At 45.5% G+C, this 22,927-nt stretch overlaps 2 protein-coding genes across 2 annotated transcripts; both read right to left on the bottom strand.

Annotated features, from left to right (window-relative positions):
* Positions 1–3,504: 3,504 nt before the first annotated feature.
* Positions 3,505–4,443, bottom strand: LOC123367161 (putative olfactory receptor 52P1). The gene has a single exon (XM_045011239.1). The coding sequence runs from the start codon at positions 4,441–4,443 to the stop codon at positions 3,505–3,507; it is 939 nt and encodes a 312-aa protein (XP_044867174.1).
* A 14,511-nt stretch (positions 4,444–18,954) lies between these two features.
* Positions 18,955–21,782, bottom strand: LOC123362255 (putative olfactory receptor 52P1). The gene is made up of 2 exons (XM_045002685.1): positions 21,757–21,782; positions 18,955–20,027 (listed from the first exon to the last, which is right to left on the bottom strand). The coding sequence occupies exon 2, from the start codon at positions 19,981–19,983 to the stop codon at positions 18,955–18,957; it is 1,029 nt and encodes a 342-aa protein (XP_044858620.1). The 5' UTR covers positions 19,984–20,027; positions 21,757–21,782.
* Positions 21,783–22,927: the final 1,145 nt, after the last annotated feature.

Genomic DNA, 22,927 nt, shown 5'->3' with positions numbered 1-22,927 from the left:
ATACAGGACCAAAACCGCCCATACAGTTGTAATATCCAGTCCATCAGCCTTTAAAAAGTCACTGGCACCAAAGTGCATGGGAAAGGCTTTCTTCTCCCAGGATTCTAGTATGAAAGGTATTTGCCTGTATCCCTTTGAGAGGTGTAACGTGGATATTTATCTGGCAGCTCAAAATATTCCAATAGTTCTTTTATTTTCTGCATCAGGAAGGCATCAAATTTCAATACTGTCTTCATCTTTCAGAAATCTATGCAGAAATGGGTTGTGTTATCCTGCATCAGTACTAGTACCATGGGACTTCTCCACTCACTGTGCGATTTCTTCACCACACCAAGGCCTAAATTACCCAGTGTTCGTCTCACATGGTATCCCATGTTTCACAAGGGAACAGCCACAGAGTTTTTCTGATTTGCTGCCCTGAGGCCATTTCAGTATGTTGGTATTTTAGGTAGCTGTGCCCTGGTGGGGTTAGAACACAGTGGTAAAGGAATCAAACAACTGCTACATCTGGATCTTTTGTTTGGGCTGCAGTCCTTCCCCCATGTTTTTGTCACAGGTCCTAGGGGCCCCATCTGGGCTCCGGAGGGTATCAATGTGATGGCTTGTCACCCCCAGGATGCAGTCTGGGATCCGTGGGAACTGCTGAATCCCTCTAACCTCCTTCTCAGTTCACCTTTTTTCACAATGCTTTGCTGGTTATTCAACCTCTCCAGGCCCTGTTATCACCCAACACAACAGCAGATGGAGCCATGCACCCAACTGAGCTACCCAATGGCTTACCTAAGCCATCCAAGTATAAACAGCAGACACCTGCCAATTTCCCAGTACCCCCAGTTCACACGGCCCATTACAGTAGAAACCCACAATTACACTGTCTTTCAATGCATAGGGATGTGTACAATGTATGCTCATGGACAGAGTTCCCCCTCCCTTCGATGTGGGAAGGATATGGAACAAGCCTGTATTAACTAAGCTGGATTTTTCCCAGACACTTCATTCAAAGGCACACTGGATTTGATAAAGCAAAAAAAAAATTAACAACAGAAAGTTAGATTTTAAGTGATTATAAGTGATAGCAAGCAGATGAAAGCAGATTACCTAGCAAATAAATAAAACCACAGATAGATTGGATAGACTAAACAAGCCAAGCTCTCTGAGTCTCCTTTCATATGACAGATTTTCAATTCCTCGGATCATCCTAGTAGCCCTTCTCTGTACCTGTTCCAGTTTGAATTCATCCTTCTTAAACATGGGAGACCAGAACTGCACACAGCATTCCAGATGAGGTCTCACCAGTGCCTTGTATAATGCTACTAACACCTCCTTATCTCTACTGGAAAGACCTCGCTTGTTGCATACAAACACCGCATTAGCTTTTCTCACAGCAATATCACATTGGTGGCTCATAGTTATCCTGTGATCAACAATCAGTACTCCGTCCTGCTAGTGAAGGCAGGGGGCTGGACTCAATGACCTTTCGAGGTCCCTTCCAGTTCTAGGAGATAGGTATATCTCCAATTATAAAAAAATAAATAAAATCAAACAAAATAAAAAACAAATCAGTTACTTCGAACTGATGAGTTCCCAGATTAAACAAAAATTCTTGATATTAATCCCTAAATGCATGCCCTTGTACTTTTCACTATTAAATTTCCTCCTGTTACTATTACTCCAGTTTACAATGTCATCCAGATCTTCCTGTATGATATCCCGGTCCTTCTCTGTGCTAGCAATACCTCCCAGCTTTGTGTCATCCTCAAACTTCATTATCACACTGCTGCTTGGGTCTGCTGGTGCATGTCTCTCACCTGGCTGGCTGCCTGCCTGCCTCCATAAGACCAGTGGCCCTTGGTCGGCAGGTCAGGTCACACAAGCCTTATCAAACCATGCCCTCGTCAGTATGTCACTCTGGGCCATCGCCCGGACCACCCATGTCAAAAGCTGCCCTGTCGTTGACCACCAGTCCTAGAAATAAGAAAGAAATAATTGGAGATATACCAATCTCCTAGAACTGGAAGGGACCTTGGAAGGTCAGCAAGTCCAGCCCCCTGCTTTCACTAGCAGAACCAATTTTTGCCCCAGATCCCTAAGGGGTCCCCTCAAGGATTGAGCTCACAACCCTGGGTTTAGCAGGCGAACGCTTAAACCACTGACCTATCCCTGCCCCTAGTGTGATCATTTATGACAGTGGCTAGGGTGTCCCCACTCTGGGTGGTCTTTCTGCACCAGCCCCTTCCCTGACCCGCTGATCACTGCATGACGTTAAAACCACATACAATTTATTAAATAGCAGCTGTAAGAATAACAAGGAACAAATGGAAAAGTTAAGGGAAACAAGGAACCCATTTGTGGGCATAGGAAACCCCACAAATGGTTGTTTCTGGGATGTTAAAAAAGTTCACAGTCTGTTCCTCACACATCCCCTGTCTCCTTCTCTCCCAGCCCTGACTCCATTGTGGTGACACCACAGGAAAGACACCTGCTCTGGCAGTGGCCATGGTCCCTCAGGGTCTAGCTGGCAGGACCCTTGTGCCCAGCATCTGCCCTCCCATTGGGTTCATGTCCAGCCTTCAAAGCCCTCCTGTCTCGCAGCATCTCCCTGTACTGGGCTCTCTGCCCATGGCCCCACTTAGATCTCCCCAGCTGCTTATTGAGCTCAGCTGCCATGTTATTTGTGGCAGATCCGGCATCCACTATCCTGGCTCTGTCCCCGCAGCTCCATGCTGTAGCTCAACTCTGACTCCTCATAGGAGCAGCGGGTCTCTGCTGACCCATCTCCTGCCTCTTGTCTGCTGCAGCCCCCCAGCTCTGCCTCAGCACTGCCGCTCTGCCTCCAGCCCAGCTCTGCCTCTCTGGGCTGCTTCCCTGGCCCAGGCTGGTTGCCAGATGTCTAATGAATTCATAGCCCAAAATCACTTGAAAAAGAACCCAAAATAGTCCAATCTATTTATTGAAACAAAGGTTGTTTTTTTTATTAACACAGTGGTCTGTTCATCAAGTAACAAATGATATATTTTTTTAGATACCTAGTACAGATTTGATTTTTTTTTTTAAAAAAGCTCAAGCCCCAGCAGGAGTTGAAGCTATGAGATGAAAATCAAATTCACATTCAAAACCCCAATAAAGGTACTTGTATCCTGATTGAGGGTTGGCAGATGTTTTAAAGAAAAAATGGCAAATGAGGGTGTTAAAAATAGCCCCAAAGGAACCCAAAACATATGTAGTGTCAAAACAAAAATAACATTAGTGTATTATTTATGTCTAAATGTATTTAATGATAGTAGTCAATGCCCATATTTTGTGTTAAATTAATTTGTTACTGTTTGTCTCTAAACGGCAATATTTCATCCTCCCTGTCTACATCAGAAGTAGAATGCTTCTGCTGAGGGTCGTACATCTGCAGTGACCAGTACAATCATTTCTTTTGTTGCTGTAAACTGTTCACAATAGATTTAGTATCTTCCCCCTCTTGTCACACAGGTTTAAAGTTAGTGGTCCCAGGTATCATATTCTGCAGGGGCATTTGCCCACTTTGTCACGGAGCTCTTTGGTTTTGACCCCATAAATGATAGGGTTGAGCATGGGAGGAAGGAGGAAATAGAGGTTGGCCAAGATGATGTGAGCATGGGGAGTGATGCCCTGACCAAACCGGTGTGTCAGAGTGGTGAAGAGGAAGGGAGTATAAGTTGTCATCATCACACAGATGTGGGCAGTGCAGGTGTTGAGGGCTTTCTGGTGGGCTTCCTTCTGAGAAATTCTAAGGACGGCCCTGATGATCAGACCGTAGGAGAGGGCGATGAGAGTCAGGTCTAACCCGATGACTACAAATGTTAACACCAAGCCATACGTCCTGTTGACTGTGGTATCCCCACATGACATTATAGACACGGCCATGTGCTCACAGTACGTGTGAAGGATAATGTGATTGGCACAGAATTGCTGTCTGTTCAGGAGCAGGGGAATTGGCAGAACGATGAGAACAGCTCTCATCAAACCCACTAGCCCTAGCTTAGCTATTCGTGTGTTGGTTAGGATGGTGGCGTATCTCAGAGGGTTACATATGGCGACATAGCGATCAAAGGCCATTGTCACGAGCACGGCTGAATGTGTCATAGAACCCGCATGCAGGAAGAACAACTGGGTGAGGCAGCCACCCACTGTAATGCCTCTCAAATTGAACCAGAATATACACAGTGCCTTTGGCATGACGGAGGTCGATATGGCGATGTCTGTGAGTGCCAGCATGCAGAGCAGCAGGTACATCGGCTTGTGCAGGGTTTCTTCTTTCCCTACAACAAACAGAACCATGAAATTTCCCAACAGGCCGATAATGTAGAATATAGAGAAAGGGATGGAAATCCAGATGTGGGCAGCTTCCAGGCCAGGGATGCCTGTTAGGATGAATGTTGAAGGGTCAGAGGGGGTGAGGTTGAAAACTGCCATGAGGTGGTTGATGCGTCGATCAGGCTCTGAAATGCTCCAGGTCTCTGTGAAGGGAGAGAAGTACAGTGAGGGGGTCACACGCTTTATAACAAATAGTACAGTAAATATTTTATAGGTAATAACGATCTTGAAATGCGGTTGAGCAGTGAGGTGGCAACATTTACACATGGCACCAGATTATGTAGATCATAGGAAAGTCCAGAGAAGTCCTCACAGGGAGCTAACCAAGCCAGGTGAATGGTCAACATGATGGCAGATGTACTTCAATGTCCATAACTGCAATGTGTATGCCCATTGGACGGGAAACTTGAATTCCTCAAGCAGCTGAGAAGGTTCTAATTTAACTCTTTGAACACAGGAGCGGGACATGGGCATTATGGTACACAGCTCTGTGAAGCCGTGCTCACAGTTGAAGCCTGGACAGAAACTAAGCAAAACCTTGGGATCCAGGAGGAGTGAGATTGGGAATCATACAGAAAGTACAATGTCATGAGATCAGTCAGTCAATGTTTCACCCTGCTCTGGGCTCTTCTGTGTAGTACTGGGCATCCTTCTCACACAGGTTATTGCAGTCCTAGAGTGGTCCAGGGAAGGGCAGCGAGAATGGTCAAAGGCCGGGGTCTCATATGGATTGGGACTGGTATTTTTACCTTAGAAAGGAGATGAATAAGAAGGGATATGAGAAAAGTGTAGAAATTACTGACTTGTGGAGAGTAGATCGAGAATGTGGTCTCCCTGACTCATAACACAAGATCAAGAAGATATTCATTCAAGCTGAAATGTGGCAAATTCAGATCAGATAATAACAAAATGCTTTCTTCACTCACTGCCTAATTAGACTGAGGTAGTTGAGGCCATGAGGCAAGCAAGAATTATGAAGGGTTTGGACATTTCCATGAATAGTGAGACTATCCGGTAACGATTGTTACAGCTAAATAAATATTTTGCAAAGCCTATAGGCCCACATTTTTCAGGGTAAAAGCCAATCTCTAGCTGTCGGGCATTAGGGTGACACCCTCATGATGGTTTTCCTCCCATCCACCTACGACTGGGTTTCTTCCACCTTGTTCTGCAGCACCTGAGGCTGTCACTGTAAGACAGAGGACACTGGACTATATGGACCATAGGTCTGACCCACGATGGAATTGCTATATTGGATAGGAGCCAAGTTACCTTATGGAAACAGACATTATCCTGCTGGGCTATGACTTTGTGCTAAACAGAATAGGCATGAATGGCACAAGGATCTCGGTATTTAGGGCTACGGGTCTGCACCTCTGTTACTTCCCTCATTTCTTTTGGTGAGACACTTCCTTACAGGCACCCAGCTTTGTCTGAGAGATAAGTTACAGGTGTTAACTAACAAGTATAAGAAGAGACATGTGTCAGGAACTTAGCTGCTAACCCTTCTCATGCCTGAATATTGATTAAATTTGCAGATGACACGGAAATTAGGGGATCGTAAATAATGAAGAGGACAGGTCAGTGACTCAGAGCAATCTGGATTGGTTGGTAAACTGGGTCGAAGCTGACAATGTGTGTTCTAATATAGCTATGTAGATACCTACATCTAGGAACAAAGAATTTAGGTGATGCTAACATGATGGGGAACTATCGTGGGAAGTGCAATGAATCTGAACAAGAATTGGGGGCATGAAGGGGAAACTAGCTAAACATGAGCTCCCATGTGTGTGACCCTGTGTCCAAAAGAGCAACTGTAATCCTGGGATGATAACCAGGAGAATCTCAAGGAAAGGTAGAGGAGTTATTTTACCTCTGTATTTGGCACTGGTGTGACTGAGGCTGGAATTCTGTTTACAGTTCTGGTGTCCAGGATTAAAGATGGATGTTGATACTCTGGAGAGGATTCAGAGAAGAGTCACAAGAATTAGTAAAATATTGGAAAACCTGCCTTATTCTTCTGGGAAGAAGGATAAAGGAGTTTGAGATGCAAGTGGTGTTCTCGTCTATCCTCCCTGTGGCAGGAAAAGGCCAGGGTAGAGACTGTCGAATCGTGGAAATCAACGAATGGCTACGCAGATGGTGTCGGAGAGAAGGGTTTGGATTCTTTGACCATGGGATGGTCTTCCAAGAAGAAGGATTGCTAGGCAGAGACAGGCTCCACCTCACGAAGAGAGGGAAGAGTATCTTTGCAAGCAGGCTGGCTAACCTAGTGAGGAGGGCTTTAAACTAGGTACACCGGGGGAAGGAGACCAAAGCCCCGAGGTAAGTGGGGAAGTGGGATTCTGGGAGGAAGCACAAGCAGGAGACTGCAAGAGGGGAGGACTCCTGTCTCAGACCGAGAAAGCGGGACAATCAGCGAGATATCTTAAGTGCCTATACACAAATGCAAGAAGCCTGGGGAACAAGCAGGAAGAACTAGAAGTCCTGGCACAGTCAAGGAATTATGACGTAATTGGAATAACAGAGACTTGGTGGGATAACTCACATGATTGGAGTACTGTCATGGATGGATATAAACTGTTCAGGAAGGATAGGCAGGGCAGAAAAGGTGGGGGAGTTGCGTTGTACGTAAGAGAGCAGTATGACTGCTCAGAGCTCCAGTATGAAACCTGAGAGTCTCTGGATTAATTTTAGAAGTATGAACAACAAGGGTGATGTCGTGGTGGGAGTCTGCTACAGACCACCGGACCAGGGGGATGAGGTGGACGAGGCTTTCTTCCAGCAACTAACAGAAGTTGCTAGATCACAGGCCCTGGTTCTCATGGGTGACTTTAATCACCCCGATATCTGCTGGGAGAGCAATACAGCGGTGCACAGACAATCCAGGAAGTTTCTGGAAAGTGTAGGGGACAATTTCCTGAGGCAAGTGCTGGATGAACCAACTAGGGGAAAAGCTCTTCTTGACCTATTGCTTACAAACAGGGAAGAAATAGTAGAGGAAGCAATAGTGGATGGGAACCTGGGAGGCAGTGACCATGAGATGGTCGAGTTCAGTATCCTGATACAAGGAAGAAAGGAGAGCAGTAGAACAGAGACCCTGGACTTCAGAAAAGCAGACTTGGACTCCCTCAGGGAACTGATGGGCAAGGTCCCCTGGGAGAATAACATGACGGGGAAAGGAGTCGAGGAAAGCTGGCTGTATTTTAAAGAAACCTTATTGAGGTTGCAGGAACAAACCATCCCGATGTGTAGAAAGAAAAGTAAATATGGCAGGCGACCAGCTTGGCTCAACCGTGAAATCCTTGCTCGTCTTAAACACAAAAAAACAGCTTATAAGAAGTGGAAGATTGGACAAATAACCAGGGAGGAGTATAAAAGTATTGCTCAGGCATGCAGGAGTGAAATTAGGAAGGTCAAATCACACTTGGAGTGGCAGCTAGCCGGAGATGTTAGGAGTAACAAGAAGGGTTTCTTCAGGTATGTTAGCAACAAGAAGAAAGTCAAGGAAAGTGTGGGCCCCTTGCTGAATGAGGGAGGGAACCTAGTGACAGAGGATGTGGAGAAAGCTAGTGTACGCAATGCTTTTTTTGCCTCTGTCTTCACAGACAAGGTCAGCTCCCAGACAGCTGCACTCTGCAGCACGGTATGGGGAGGAGGTGACCAGCTCTCTGTGGGGAAAGAAGTCGTTCGGGACTATTTAGAAAAGCTGGACAAGCACAAGTCCATGGGGCCGGATGCGCTGCATCCGAGGGTGCTAAAGGAGTTGGCCGATGAGATTGCAGAGCCATTGGCCATTATCTTTGAAAAATCATGGCGATAGGGGGAGGTCCCGGACGACTGGAAAAAAGCTAATGTAGTGCCCATCTTTAAAAAAGGGAAGAAGGAAGATCCAGGGAACTACAGGCCAGTCAGTCTCACCTCAGTCCCTGGAAAAATCATGGAACAGGTCCTCAAGGAATCAATCCTGAACCACTTAAAAGAGGGTAAAGTTATCAGGAACAGTCAGCATGGATTCACCAAGGGCAAGTCATGCCTGACTAACCTAATTGCCTTCTATGATGAGATAACCGGCTCTGTGGATGAGGGGAAAGCAGTGGATGTGCTATTTCTGGACTTTAGCAAAGCTTTTGATACAGTTGCCCACAGTATTCTTGCCAGCAAGTTAAAGAAGTATGGGCTGGATGAATGGACGGTAAGGTGGATAGAGAACTGGCTAGATGGTCGGGCTCAACGGGTAGTGATCAATGGTTCCATGTCTAGTTGGCAGCCGGTATCAAGTGGAGTGCCCCAAGGGTCGGTGCTGGGGCCGGTTTTGTTCAATATCTTCATTAACGATCTGGAGGATGGTGTGGACTGCACCCTTAGCAAGTTTGCAGATGACACTAAACTGGAAGGAGTGGTTGATACACTGGAGGGTATGGATAGGATACAGAGGGACCTAGACAAATTAGAGGATTGGGCCAAAAGAAATATAATGAGGTTCAACAAGGACAAGTGCAGAGTCCTGCACTTAGGACGGAAGAATCCCATGCACTGCTACAGACTAGGAACCGAATGGCTGGGCAGCAGTTCTGCAGAAAAGGACCTAGGGGTTACGGTGGACGAAAAGCTGAATATGAGTCAACAGTGTGCCCTTGCTGCCAAGAAGGCTAATGGCATTTTGGTTTGTATAAGTAGGGGCATTTCCAGCAGATCGAGGGATGTGATCATTCCCCTCTACTCAGCACTGGTGAGGCCTCATTTGGAGTACTGTCTCCAGTTTTGGGCCCCACACTACAAGAAGGATGTGGATAAATTGGAGAGAGTCCAGCAGAGGGCAACAAAAATGATTAGGGGGCTGGAGCACATGACTTAGGAGGAGAGGCTGAGGGAACTGGGATTGTTTAGTCTGCAGAAGAGAAGAATGAGGGGGGATTTGATAGCTGCTTTCAACTACCTGAAAGGGGGTTCCAAAGAGGATGGATCTAGACTGTTCTCAGTGGTAGAAGATGACAGAACAAGGAGTAATGGTCTCAAGTTGCAGAGGGGGAGGTTTAGGTTGGATATTAGGAAAAACTTTTTCACTAGTAGGGTGGTGAAGAACTGGAATGGGTTACCTAGGGAGGTGGTGGAATCTCCTTCCTTAGAGGTTTTTAAGGTCAGGCTTCACAAAGCCCTAGCTGGGATGATTTAGTTGGTTTTGGTCCTGCTTTGAGCAGGGGGTTGGATTAGATACCTCTTGAGGTCCCTTCCAACCCTGAGATTCTATGATTCTATGATTTTGATAGACTTGAGGAGCTCAATCTATTTAGTTTAACAAAGATGGTTAATGGGTGATTTGATAACAGCCTGTAAGTACATATGCAGGGAACAAATATTTAATAATATGCTTTTCAGGCTACCAGATAGAGGGACTTGCCAGGGAAAAGATACCCTGAGCCCAAATGCACTCGGGGCTAGGAAAAGTTCCAGCGCTGGACCAACAATCACAAGGTAACATTTAATTTCAGCATCCACAATCCCCAGTGCTGCTCGCCTGTCGCTTTATACCCCAGGATTGCACCCCTGCCTGCCCCCTCCAAAACCCCAGCACTGCCTCCCTGCCTGTGTACATTCCTCAACCCCCATCGCTGCTCATCTGTCCATGTACACCCCCCGATCTACCCCACAACCAACAGTGCTGCCCACCTGTTCACGGATTGCTGCCCCTTAGGAATCCATACCTACTTTCCTGAGGCTGCATTTTCGTATTGACAGTTGCTGATTTTACCAGAAGGTTTTAGTGGGGTTTCTCACGGGAGGAGGGATGGCCTGGATCGGGGATGGTGTCAGAGACAATCTGCTAGAGTGGTCCACATAACATTACGGTCTGACACACACCCCTGCCCAAGACCATCCCGCCTCCCATGAGCAACCCCACTACAGATTTCGGATAACATCCGCAATTGACAGCACGGAGAAGCAGCCTCAGGAAAGTATCTATGGGTTTCTAACAGGCTGCAATATGTTAAAGCTGTGTGTCATTTTCAGGAAGGTTTACTCACGCTGGCTCCACGCCGTTGTGATCTGGATACTGCGCATCATGCCATCAAGCATCCCCCCTCCCCACACACACTGTGTGTTCCTGGACCTCCTGGTGAGTTTTCCAACATTGCCTGGTGTCCCCTAAGCCAGAAACATGCTTTTATTTTTACTGCCTTTTGGCCCTTTTGGTGCTTCACAAACTCTCCAACCCAGAGATGCAGAGACGTGCCGAGAGCAGACCTCCCTCCCTCCATGAAAAAAAATGTTACCCTAATTGTTTTGAACCTTTAAGTCTGTGAGTTTGAGATCTGAGCAACTCTCCTCTCAGTTCTTCTTTGGTCCAGATCAGCTCACTCATCCTTAGAGGCCACAGAACAACTCCAGTTGAAGTCACTGGAGGCTCTTAGTTGGTGTAAATGACGTCAGTTATGTAAGTTCCTACATGTGGATTTAGGGTGATATCAATGGGGCCAAGGTTTCACCATTAGTGTTTAACTTTTGGCTTCAGATCCTTCTACAGAAAGTGCTATTCTGTTAGGTGCTGAAAGAGTCTGAAAGAAACACCCAGTTTATGTTGCGTTCTGAGACCGGGCGTGAAAGATGGGGATTTCAGAATACATGGGCCCTGATTTTGCTCTTAGGGAAGCCTTTGTCAATCTGGAGTGACCCACTGAAGGCAGAATGTGAGAGCAGAATCTGGCCACTGTGCAACACATTCTTGTTGTGAACCCTCTGGTAACACAGATACTCACTGCAGAAGCTTTGGCTATTCTACCTAGAAGCACAGTGAAGTTACTTAATTGGAAAACTTGAGCGAACCAGAGGAAAAAACACACAACCCCCAAAAAGGAAGCTACTGAGACAGATAGAAGGACGCAGTAAGAGAGAAAGTACTGACCTTAAAAACAAAGATTTGTCTAAGCTATTTCCACTATATTTCTTGTTCCAATGTTACCAGGTAAATTCCTTAGTGTTTCAGACAATACTAAACAGATGTGAGTCGCTGTCCTGGTGAATTCCTGCCCAGCTGGTTCTTGACATGAACCCTGGAACTCTTCCGGAGTTGTTTGCATTATATTCTATGCAGAAATAGGCAACTCACCAAAATCCCGCTCAGCACAGAGAGGAAATCTCCTTAGTGTGACAGGAAGGCAAGAGCCCTGAGAATCAGCATATGGATCTCACGTGTCTGATATTCGGCTTGCTGGACAGCAACCTTTATGATTCCCTTTTATAGTCCCTGCGGACTTCTTAGGATGGCCAGGACTCCCAGACAATTCCCTTATCTCTGTGATCAGCAGGAAGAGTGAAAAATAGACCCAGTAGAATATCAGTTTGAGAGCCCCTCCTGGGAGTGAAGAAATGATTCGCCAATCGCAGGGACTCGGATTACCAGGAAAAACTGTTTCTGTGTGTAATGTACTGCCATCTGCTCTGTTTGGGAATGCTGCCATGAGATACAGGACCAAAACCCATTTTCAATTGATCAGAGCAGCATAAGCACTGCATACCGCCCATACAGTTGTAATATCCAGTCCATCAGCCTTTTAAAAGTCACTGGCACCAAAGGGTATGAGAAAGGCTTTCTTCTCCCACGATTCTGCCATGAAAGATATCTGCCACTATCCCTTTGGGAGGTGTAAATTGGATATTTATTTGGCAGCTCAAAATGTTCCAATAGTTCTTTTATTTTCTGATTCAGGAAGGCATCACATTTCAATACTGTGTTAATCTTTCAGAAATCTATTCAGAAATGAGTTGTGTTATCCTGCATCAGCACTAGTACCACGGGACTTCTCCACTCACTGTGCGATTTCTTCACCACTCCCAAGGCCTAATTTACCTGGAGTTCATCTCACATGGTATATCCCATGTTTCACAAGGGAATGGCCACTTAGTTTGCCTGATTTGCTGCCCTGGGGCCATTTCAGTATGTTGGTATTTTAGGTAGACGTGCCCTGGTGGGGTGAGAACATTGTGGTAAAGGAATCAAACAACTGCAACATCTGGATCTTTTTTTTGGGCTACATTCCTCCCCCCAGGCTTGTGTCACAGGTCCCTAGGGTCTAATCTGGGCTCTGGAGGGTATCAGTGTGATGGCTTGTCACCCCCAGGATGCAGTCTGGGAGCCGTGGGAACTGCTGAATCCCTCTAACCTACTTCTCAGTTCACCTTTTTCCACCCTGCTTTGTTGGTGATTCAACCTCTCCAGTCCCTGTTATCACCCAACACAACAGCAGGTGTCGCCACAAACCCAACTGAGCTACCCAATGGCTTACCTAAGCCACCCAAGTACAAACAGCAGACACCTGCCAATTTCCCAGCTCCCCCAGTTCACACGGCCGATTGCAGTATAAACCCACAATTATACATGGATAGAGTTTCCCCTTCCTTCAATGATGGAAGGATATGGAAAAGCCTGTATTAACCAAGGCTGATTTTTCCCCAGACACTTCATTCAAAGGCACACTGGTTTTGATAAAGTAAAAGAAAAAAAACCCCAAAAAGTTAGATTTTAGGTGATTATAAGTGATAGTAAGCAGAGCAAAGCAGATGACCTAGCAAATAAAAAAAAGCACCGATACATTGGATAGGCTAAACAAGCCAAACTCTCTGAATCTCCTTTCATAAGACAGGTTTTCCATTCCTCGGATCATCCTAGTAGCCTGTCTCTGAACCTGTTCCAGTTTCAATACATCCTTCTCAATCATGGGAGACCAGTACTGCTCACAGTATTCCAGAGGAGGTCTCACCTTTCTTGTTGCATCCAAAGACTGCATTAGCTTTTTTCACAGCCATATCACATTGGCAGCTCATAGTTATTCTGTGATCAACAAATACTCTGAGGTCCTTCTCGGCCTCTGTTACTTCCAACTGATGAGTTCCCAAATTATAACAAAAATTTTTGTAATCCCTAAGTGCATGACCTTTTACTTTTCACCATTAAATTTCATCCTGTTACTATTACTCCAGTTTACAAGGTCATCCTGATCTTCCTGTACGATATCCCAGTCCTTCTCTGTGTTAGCAATACCTCCTAGCTTTGTGTCATCCACAAACTTTATTAGCATGCTCCCACTTTCTATGCCAAGGTCAGTAATAAAAAGATTAAATAAGATTGGTCCCAAAACTGATCCTTGAGAAACTCCACTAGTAACCTCCCTCCAGCCTGACAGTTCACCTTTCAGTATGACCCATTGTAGTCTCCTCTTTAACCAGTTACTTATCCACCTTTAAATTTTCATATTGATCCCCATCTTTTCCAAATTAACTAATAATTCCCCATGTGGAACCGTATCAAATGCCTTACTGAAATCGAGGTAAATTTCCTTTGTCTAAAAAATCTGTTACCTTCTCAAAGAAGGAGATCAGGTTGGTTTGGCACATTCTACCTTTTGTAAAATCATATTATCAGAGGGGTAGCCGTGTTAGTCTGGTTCTGTAAAAGCAGCAAAGAATCTTGTGGCACCTTATAGACTAACAGACGTTTTGCAGCATGATGCATCCGACGAAGTGGGTATTCACCCACGAAAGCTCATGCTGCAAAACGTCTGTTAGTCTATAAGGTGCCACAGGATTCTTTGCTGCTTTTAAAGTCATATTGTATTTTGTCCCAATTACCATTGACCTCAATGTCCTTAACTCCTTTCTCCTTCAAAAAATTTTTCAAGGACCTTGCATACTACAGATGTCAAACTAACAGGCCTGTAGTTACTTGGATCACTTTTTCCTCCTTTCTTAAAAATAGGAACTATGTTAGCAATTCTCCAGTCGTACGGTACAACCCGAGTTTACAGATTCATTAAAAATTCTTGCTAATGGACTTGCATTTCATGTGCCAGTTCTTTCAATATTCTTGAATGAAGATTATTTGGGCCCCCCGATTTAGTCCCATTAAACTGTTCAAGTTTGGCTTCCACCTTGGAAGTGGTAATGTCTACATCTATATCCTTTTTTCATTTGTCATCCTGACTTTATCCCTAAGGACCTCATTAGCCTCATTAAAGACTGAGGCAAAGTATTTGTTTAGCTATTGGGCCATGCCTAGATTATCCTTAACCTCCATTCCATCCTCAGTGTTTAGCGGTCCTACTTCTTCTTTCTTTGTTTTCTTCTTATTTATATCATTACTGGCATCAGGGTTATTCTGGTCTAGATAAAGAATTTTTGTTTGGTTTGGGTCTCTCTGTTTCTCTTGCAATGATTCTTGAATATTGAATTGTAGATCACCGATGCATTTCTCCTCTGATCTATCCACTGACACCATCTTGTGACTACTACATGGGTTGCCATTGACAGATTTCAAGTATTTTTTCATTGTTTCTGCACCTTTCTTCATTGCACTCATTACCCCAGCTTTCCGTTTCCTGTTCTGTGCACATGACATCTTCTGGCGACATTTTGTTTCCTTCCAAGTTTCCTGAAATACCAAACAATCCAAACAACCACTAAGTTGCAAGACATTTGTCACACACTGTTACATGTTTGTGTTTTAACAGCTTTAAAGCCTGAACTCTTTGAATTGCAACTTCTACTGTCATTAAAAAATTATCTGATCTCCCTCGATACCGTCCCACAACTGCGAAAATTAAAATTCATAAAAATACAAAAAAATCTTAAAAATAAGTTGTTGATATTACCCATCAGTTATAAAAAGACTAATAACTGAATTCTGCCAAACCTATTGATAAGCCACTAGAGCAGCAGGGTTGAAGCATCTCTGTGGAGAGAAGGGCAGCGCCTATCCCCACGAGAGTTATCTCCTAGTTTAAAGTCCTGAAACCTTGAAGTCACAGTCCCACATTGTCCTCACACTAACAGCAGGAACCCCAGTGACTTCGAGAAGATGAACGGGGTTTGCAGGATACGGGATTAAATCAGAGATGGGAGTAAAGAAAGGAGTTTGTTTATTCATGATGCATTTTAGAAATGTGCACAGTGCTTTTCCCAGCAGCGTAGCCAAGGCCTTGCGCCAGGAACGTCAGTATTCAGTTAAGTAGAACTGGTGGAAACAGAAACAGTTACAAACAGAAAGCCTGAGGTTGGGGAGAGGTGATCAGGGATTGAAAGAAAGGGAGATCGGTTTCAAGGCGGTCGCAGCAGGCAGGCAGCACCTACTTAATGGTTAATCTAACATAAAAACTCCAGAACCACTGTGTTGGGAACACCCCTGGGACAGGGCCCAGCACACGGAGTGCACATGCTTCTCCCCTACACACTGTGGCTCCAATTCCCACTCCTGTTCAGATGGGTGGGGGTACGTGGGGGAGCTGATCTCACACCCATGTCTGTCCTGTGCTGACTTTTGGGAGGCAGCCCCTGGGACCAAGAGAGTGAAGCTTCTGAGTCAGGGGATCAGAGAGGATCCTCACCTACTGATAGTATGGGGGGGTATTTAAAAGTCCCCTCCAACAGCTCAAGTCATGCCCACCCTCCCCAGGCAGTGTCCTCCTTACCCTCAGTTCCCCTACGGGAAAGCAGCTCTTCTTCAACTTCCTCTCCCCGTGGAGCTAAAGCAGGAGCCCCACCCTATATCTCCAAGCGATTTGGTGCATGTGCTGTTAGTTTGCCTCTCTCTGTTCCCGGTTCCAATAAGTGCCATGGGCAAAGGGAATGGGGGGCTCGGCAGGCAAACCCTGCAGGTACCACACTGGGTGGGGGGGCAGCATCCAAACCCTGGCAGAAAACTGGGGTGAGGGGTTATGTGACCTTGTGGTTCCCCGCCCCCATGTGTTACCTGTCTGCAGGTTAGGGATGGGAGCAGTCTGCAGCACCCCCGGTTAGTGTGGGTCTCACCTGTGCCGCACCAAGGGTGCACTCCCCTGCCTGCCAGGAGTGCCAGGGGAAGAGCAAGCCCTTTCCTGGGCAAATGTGGATCTCTTAGGGGATGACAGTGCATGACAACCCTCAGCACAACCTAGATAGCAGGGAGGTGCCAAGGCCCCAGCCGAGACACAGAGATCCTGGCACACGTGCCTCACCTCCTCCTCTCCTACATCACCAATCTCAACTGACCATCCCAGACATCAGATCAAGAGCCTCTTGCAGCCCAGCCCCCATGCTAGGGAGGGGGGCCCTCTGTCCCTGGAGATTGGGGAGCCCTGCACACCCCTGCTCCCACTGCAAGAGTTACCTGGCTGAGTGCCTGCTTGGTCAAGCAGCTGCTTGGGTCTGCTGGTGTATGTCTCTCACCTGGCAGGCTGCCTGCCTGCCTCTGTAAGCCCAGTGGCTCTTGGTCGGCAGGTCAGGTCACAAAAGCGGTATCAAACCAGGCCCTCTTCAGTATGTCACTCTGGGCCATCACCCGGACCATCCATGGCAAAGGCTGGCCTGGGGTTGACCCCCAGTCCTATAGTGATCACTTTGGATGGGGGCTAGGGTGTCCCCACTCTGGGTGGTCTTTCTGCACCAGCCACTCCTCTCACCCGCTGATCACTGCATGATGTTAAAACCACATACAATTTATTAAACAGCAGCTGTAAGAAAAACAAGGAACAAATGGAAAAGTTAAGGAAAACAAGGAACCCATTTGTGGGCATGGGAAACCCCACAAATGGCTGTTTCTGGGATGTTAAAAAAGTTCACAGTCTGTTCCTCACACATCCCAGGTCTCCCTCTCTCCCAGCCCTGGCTCCATTGTGGTGATACCACGGGAAAGATACCTGCTCTGGCAGTGGCCATGGTCCCTCAGGGTCTAGGTGCCAGGACCCTTGGCCCAGCATCTGCCCTACCATTGGGTTCATGTCCCCCCTTCTGAGTCCAGCCTTCAAAGCCCCCCTGTCTAGCAGCATCTCCCAGTGCTGAGCCCTCTGTTCATGGCCCCACTTTGATCTCCCCAGCTGCTTATTGAGCTCGGCTGCCGTGTTATTTGTGGCTGGTCCGGCATCCACTATCCTGGCTCTGTCCCCGCAGCTCCATGCTGTAGCTCAACTCTGACTCCTCATAGGAGCAGTGGGTCTCTGCTGACCCATCTCCTGTCTCTTGTCTGCTGCAGCCCCCCAGCTCTGCCTCAGCACTGCCGCTCTGCCTCTCTGGGCTGCTTCTCTGGCCCAGGCTGGTTGCCAGACGTCCAATGAATTCATAGCCCAAAATCACTTGAAAAAGAACCCAAAATAGTCCAATCTATTTATTGAAACAAAGGGTTTTTTTATTAACACAGTGTTCTGTTCATCAAGTAACAAATGAAATATTTTTTTAGATACCTAGTACAGATTTGAATTAAAAAAAAAAAAAGCTGCAAGCCCCAGCAGGAGTTGAAACTATGAGATGAAAATCAAATTCACATTCAAAACCCCAATACTGGTACTTGTATCCAGATTGAGGGTTGGCAGATGTTTTAAACAAAAAATGGTAAATGAGGGTGTTAAAAATAGCCCCAAAGGAACCCAAAACATATGAAATGTCAAAACAAAAATAACGTTAGTGTATTATTTATGTCTAAATGTATTTAATGATAGTAGTCAATGCCCGTATTTTGTGTTAAATTAATTTGTTACTGTTTGTCTCTAAACGGCAATATTTCATCCTCGCTGTCTACATCAGAAATAGAATGCTTTGTTTTTGTTTTTATCAAGATCCTCTGAGAAAACTCTCTTTCAGATGCAGCATTGCTAAAAGGTAGCGACAGCAATGAAAGAGGAAATGAGTCAAGTTCACTAAAAACTTTGCCCTCAGTGACATATGTGTGTTTGACCCAACCCAAAACTGCTCAATTTGGTTGTCCTGAGTATGAGGCCAGAGAACCATAGGCAAAAGTCTCCACTGCTACTTCACTTGTCTAAGGACTCCACCAAACAATGGCAAAAATGAGATCTCTGCCAATTTATGTCTTGAAGAGCTGAGCAAAGTACAGTCACATAGCAGTGGAAGCAATTCAATCACCTGGATATTTGGTGGTAATCTCTGTTTCACCTGTTTCACAAACTCCAACATTAAATCTCAACACCAACGTTTGACTTCTTTGATGACGGGAAAAGTTAGTGTGTATTTTGAAAGCTTCAGCTGAAAAGTGACGCTAATATCAACTGTGAAAATCAGTAAGTTATTTGACTTAAAATCGATGTCATAGTTTAACACAGCAATCCAGTTCTCAAAAATATTCAGTTCCATTACTCTCACCAACAAGTAGTAGTAGAATCTCTTCAAATCCTTCAGCAGATCCATCAGATTTCCAAATTACCACTTTCTTACAGAAACATTTGGTTTATCCTCCAGGCTCCCTGAAGGATTGGAAGTAGAAAAATCAGGAAAATTTGGTTCATTGGACCACTGCATATATGATAAAGAAGCTCAGTATTGTAGTTTCTTTCTTTGTCTTTGTTTATCTGAAAATATAGCTTCAGTTCATTGAAAAAATCAAGAAACTTGTTCACACAGAGTCCACCTTGTGTCAGAAAGCTGCAGTGTCTTCCAGTTGTCTGGAAGTCACGGAAAGGCTGCATGACATGGCATGCAGGGGTGGGGACTGACAGTTGATGTGGAAAGAGATCAGATGATGGTCAGAGACAGGGATCTCAGCAATGGAGAGAGCAGTGCTTGCTGATGGAGTGATGAGATGCTAAGTGTGAGAAACTTCTCATACTGTGAACTTCCGCAATGCTGAGCTCAGCCAAACGGGGACACAGCACCCTTGATTAGGGAGGAGCTATTCTTCCCCCTCTTGTCACACAGGTTTAAAGTTAGTGGTCCCAGGTATCGTATTCTGCAGGGGCATTTGCCCACTTTGTCACGGAGCTCTTTGGTTTTGACCCCATAAATGATAGGATTGAGCATGGGGGGAAGGAGGAAATAGAGGTTGGCCAAGATGATGTGAACATGGGGAGCGATGCCCTGACCAAACCGGTGTGTCAGAGTGGTGAAGAGGAAGGGAGTATAAGTTGTCAGCATCACACAGATGTGGGCAGTGCAGGTGTTGAGGACTTTCTGGTGGGCTTCCTTATGAGAAATTCTAAGGATGGCCCTGATGATCAGACTGTAGGAGAGGGCGATGAGAGTCAGGTCTGACCCGATGACTACAAATGTTAACACCAAGCCATACGTCCTGTTGACTGTGGTATCCCCACATGACATTTTCGACACGGCCATGTGCTCGCAATACGTGTGGAGGATAATGTGATTGGCACAGAATGGCTGTTTGTTCAGGAGCAGGGGAATTGGCAGAACGATGAGAACAGCTCTCATCAAACCCACTAGCCCTAACTTAGCTATTCGTGCGTTGGTGAGGATGGTGGCGTACCGCAGAGGGTTACATATGGCGACATAGCGATCAAAGGCCATTGTCACGAGCACGGCTGAATGTGTCATAGAACCCGCATGCAGGAAGAACAACTGGGTGAGGCAGCCACCCACTGTAATGCCTCTCAAATTGAACCAGAATATACACAGTGCCTTTGGCATGACAAAGGTCGGTATGGCGATGTCTGTGAGTGCCAGCATGCAGAGCAGCAGGTACATCGGCTTGTGCAGGGTTTCTTCTTTCCCTACAACAAACAGAATCATGAAATTTCCCAACAAGCCGATAATGTAGAATATAGAGAAAGGGATGGAGATCCAGATGTGGGCAGCTTCCAGGCCAGGGATGCCTGTTAGGATGAATGTTGAAGGGTCAGAGGGGGTGAGGTTGAAAGCTGCCATGAGGTGGTTGATGCGTCGATCAGGCTCTGAAATGCTCCAGGTCTCTGCAAAGGGAGAGAATCACAGTGAGGGGGTCACACGCTTTATAACAAATAGTACAGTAAATATTTTATAGGTATTAACGATCTTGAAATGCGGTTGAGCAGTGAGGTGGCAACATTTACACATGGCACCAGATTATGTAGCTCATAGGAAAGTCCAGAGAAGTTCTCACAGGGAGCTAACCAAGCCAGGTGAATGGTCAACATGATGGCAGATGTACTTCAATGTCCATAACTGCAATGTGTATGCCCATTGGATGGGAAACTTGAATTCCTCAAACAGCTGAGAAGGTTCTAATTTAACTGTTTGAAAACAGGAGTGGGACATGGGCATTATGGTACACAGCTCTGTGAAGCCGTGCTCACAGTTGAAGCCTGGACAGAAACTCAGCAAAACCTTGGGATCCAAGAAGAGTGAGATGGGGAATCATACAGAAAATACAATGTTATGAGATCAGTCAGTCAATGTTTCATCCTGCTCTGGGCTCTTCTGTGTAGTACTGGGCATCCTTCTCACACAGGATATTGCAGAATTAGAGTGGTCCAGGGAAGGGCAGCGAGAATAATCAAAGGCCGGGGTCTCATATGGACTGGGACTGGTATTTTTACCTTAGAAAGGAAATGAATAGGAGGGGATATGAGAAAAGTGTAGAAATTACTGACTTGTGGAGAGTAGATCGAGAATGTGGTCTCCCTGACTCATAACACAAGATCAAGAAGATATTCATTCAAACTGAAATGTGGCAAATTCAGATCAGATAATAACAAAATGCTTTCTTCACTCACTGCCTAATTAGACTGAGGTAGTTGAGGCCATGAGGCAAGCAAGAATTAGGAAGGGTTTGGACATTTCCATGAATAGTTAGACTATCCAGTAACAATTGTTACAGCTAAATAAATATTTTGCAAAGCCGATAGGCCCACATGTTTCAGGGTAAAAGCCAATCTCTAGCTGTCGGACATTAGGGTGACACCCTCATGATGGTTTTCCTCCCATCCACCTACGACTGGTTTTCTTCCACCTTGTTCTGCAGCACCTGAGGCTGTCACTGTAAGACAGAGGACACTGGACTATATGGACCATAGGTCTGACCCACGATGTAATTGCTATATTGGATAGGAGCCCCGTTACCTTATGGAAACAGACATTATCCTGCTGGGCTATGACTTTGTGCTAAACAGAATAGGCATGAATGGCACAAGGATCTCGGTATTTAGGGCTACGGGTCTGCACCTCTGTTACTTCCCTCATTTCTTTTGGTGAGACACTTCCTTTCAGACACCCAGCTTTGTCTGAGAGATAAGTTACAGGTGTTAACTAACAAGTATAAGCAGAGACATGTGTCAGGAACTTAGCTGCTAACACTTCTCATGCCTGAATATTGATTAAATTTGCAGATGACATGGAAATTAGGGGATAGTAAATAATGAAGAGGACAAGTCAGTGACTCAGAGCAATCTGGATTGGTTGGTAAACTGGGTGGAAGCTGACAATGTGTGTTCTAATATAGCTATGTAGATACCTACATCTAGGAACAAAGAATTTAGTTGATACTAACACGATGGGGAACTATCCTGGGAAGTGCAGTGAATCTGAACAAGAATTGGGGGCATGAAGGGGAAACTAGCTAACATGAGCTCCCATGTGTGTGACCCTGTGTGCTAAAGAGCAACTGTAATCCTGGGATGATAACCAGGAGAATCTCAAGGAGAGGGAGAGGAGTTATTTTACCTCTGTATTTGGCTGGAATCCTGTTTCCAGTTCTGTTGTCCAGGATTAAAGATGGATGTTGATACTCTGGAGAGGATTCAGAGAAGAGTCACAAGAATTAGTAAAAGATTGGAAAACCTGCCTTATTTTGATAGACTTGAGGTGCTCAATCTATTTAGTTTAACAAAGATGGTTAATGGGTGACTTGATAACAGCCTGTAAGTACATATGCAGGGAACAAATATTTAATAATATGTTTTTCAGGCTACCAGATAGAGGGGCTTGCCAGGGAAAAGATTCCCTGAGCCCAAATGCACTCAGAGCTAGGAAAAGTTCCAGTGCTGGACCAACAATCACAAAGTAACATTTAATTTCAGAATCCACAATCCCCAGCGCTGCTCGCCTGTCCCTGTATACCCCAGGATTGCACCCCTGCCTGCCCCCTCCAAAATCCCAGCACTGCCTCCCTGCCTGTGTACATTTCTCAACCCCCATCGCTGCTCATCTGTCCATGTACAGCTCCCGATCTACCCCACAACCAACAGTGCTGCTCACCTGTTCACATATTGCTGCCTGTCATAGGTCTTCTCCCCCACTTGGAGCTTTTGGGTTCCAAGATGGGGACCTGCATGGACTCCTCTAAACTAAAATCCTAGTTTAGATCTGGTTTTCGCTGCCACCAGTCAGTTTTAAGTGTCTGACACACTCCCTGTTCCCCCAAAACTTTCCCTGGGGAACACAGATTCAAACCTGAATCTCAACACAAAGGGAAACAAACCATTTCCCTCCTCCCCTCTCCTAGTGCTTAGGAGAGATACCTTGATTCAAACTCCTTGAATCAAACAAAGAGGGATTCCCTATCCCCTCTCCCCTTCCCTTGAAAATCCAAACAAGGGAAGAAATCAATCAAGTTCTAAAAAGAAAAGATTTTATTAAAAGAAAGAAAGAAAGAAAGAAAGAAAGAAAGAAAGAAAGAAAGAAAGAAAGAAAGAAAGAAAGAAAGAAAGTACACTATCTCTGTAATACCAGGATGGAAAAATATTACAGGGTCTGACATATAAACTTGGAGAGACTTCCCCTCCCTCCTCCTCAGAATAATCAAAGTAACAGCAAACAGAAATAAAGAATTTATCCAGCAACACACAATTGCAAATGTAGAAATAAACTTATAATACTAGTACACCTTTCTAAT

This window comes from Mauremys mutica, chromosome 1, assembly GCF_020497125.1.
Source record: "Mauremys mutica isolate MM-2020 ecotype Southern chromosome 1, ASM2049712v1, whole genome shotgun sequence".
NCBI classification, from domain to species: Eukaryota; Metazoa; Chordata; order Testudines; family Geoemydidae; genus Mauremys; species Mauremys mutica.
The sequence above is the reverse complement of the archived record's forward strand: the minus strand, read 5'-3'. Positions and strand labels throughout refer to the sequence as shown.

Excerpts from the sequence above, each read along its gene's own strand:
- LOC123362255 (XM_045002685.1), bottom strand. The coding sequence starts at position 19,983 with ATGGCAGCTTTCAACCTCACCCCCTCTGACCCTTCAACATTCATCCTA.
- LOC123367161 (XM_045011239.1), bottom strand. The coding sequence starts at position 4,443 with ATGGCAGTTTTCAACCTCACCCCCTCTGACCCTTCAACATTCATCCTA.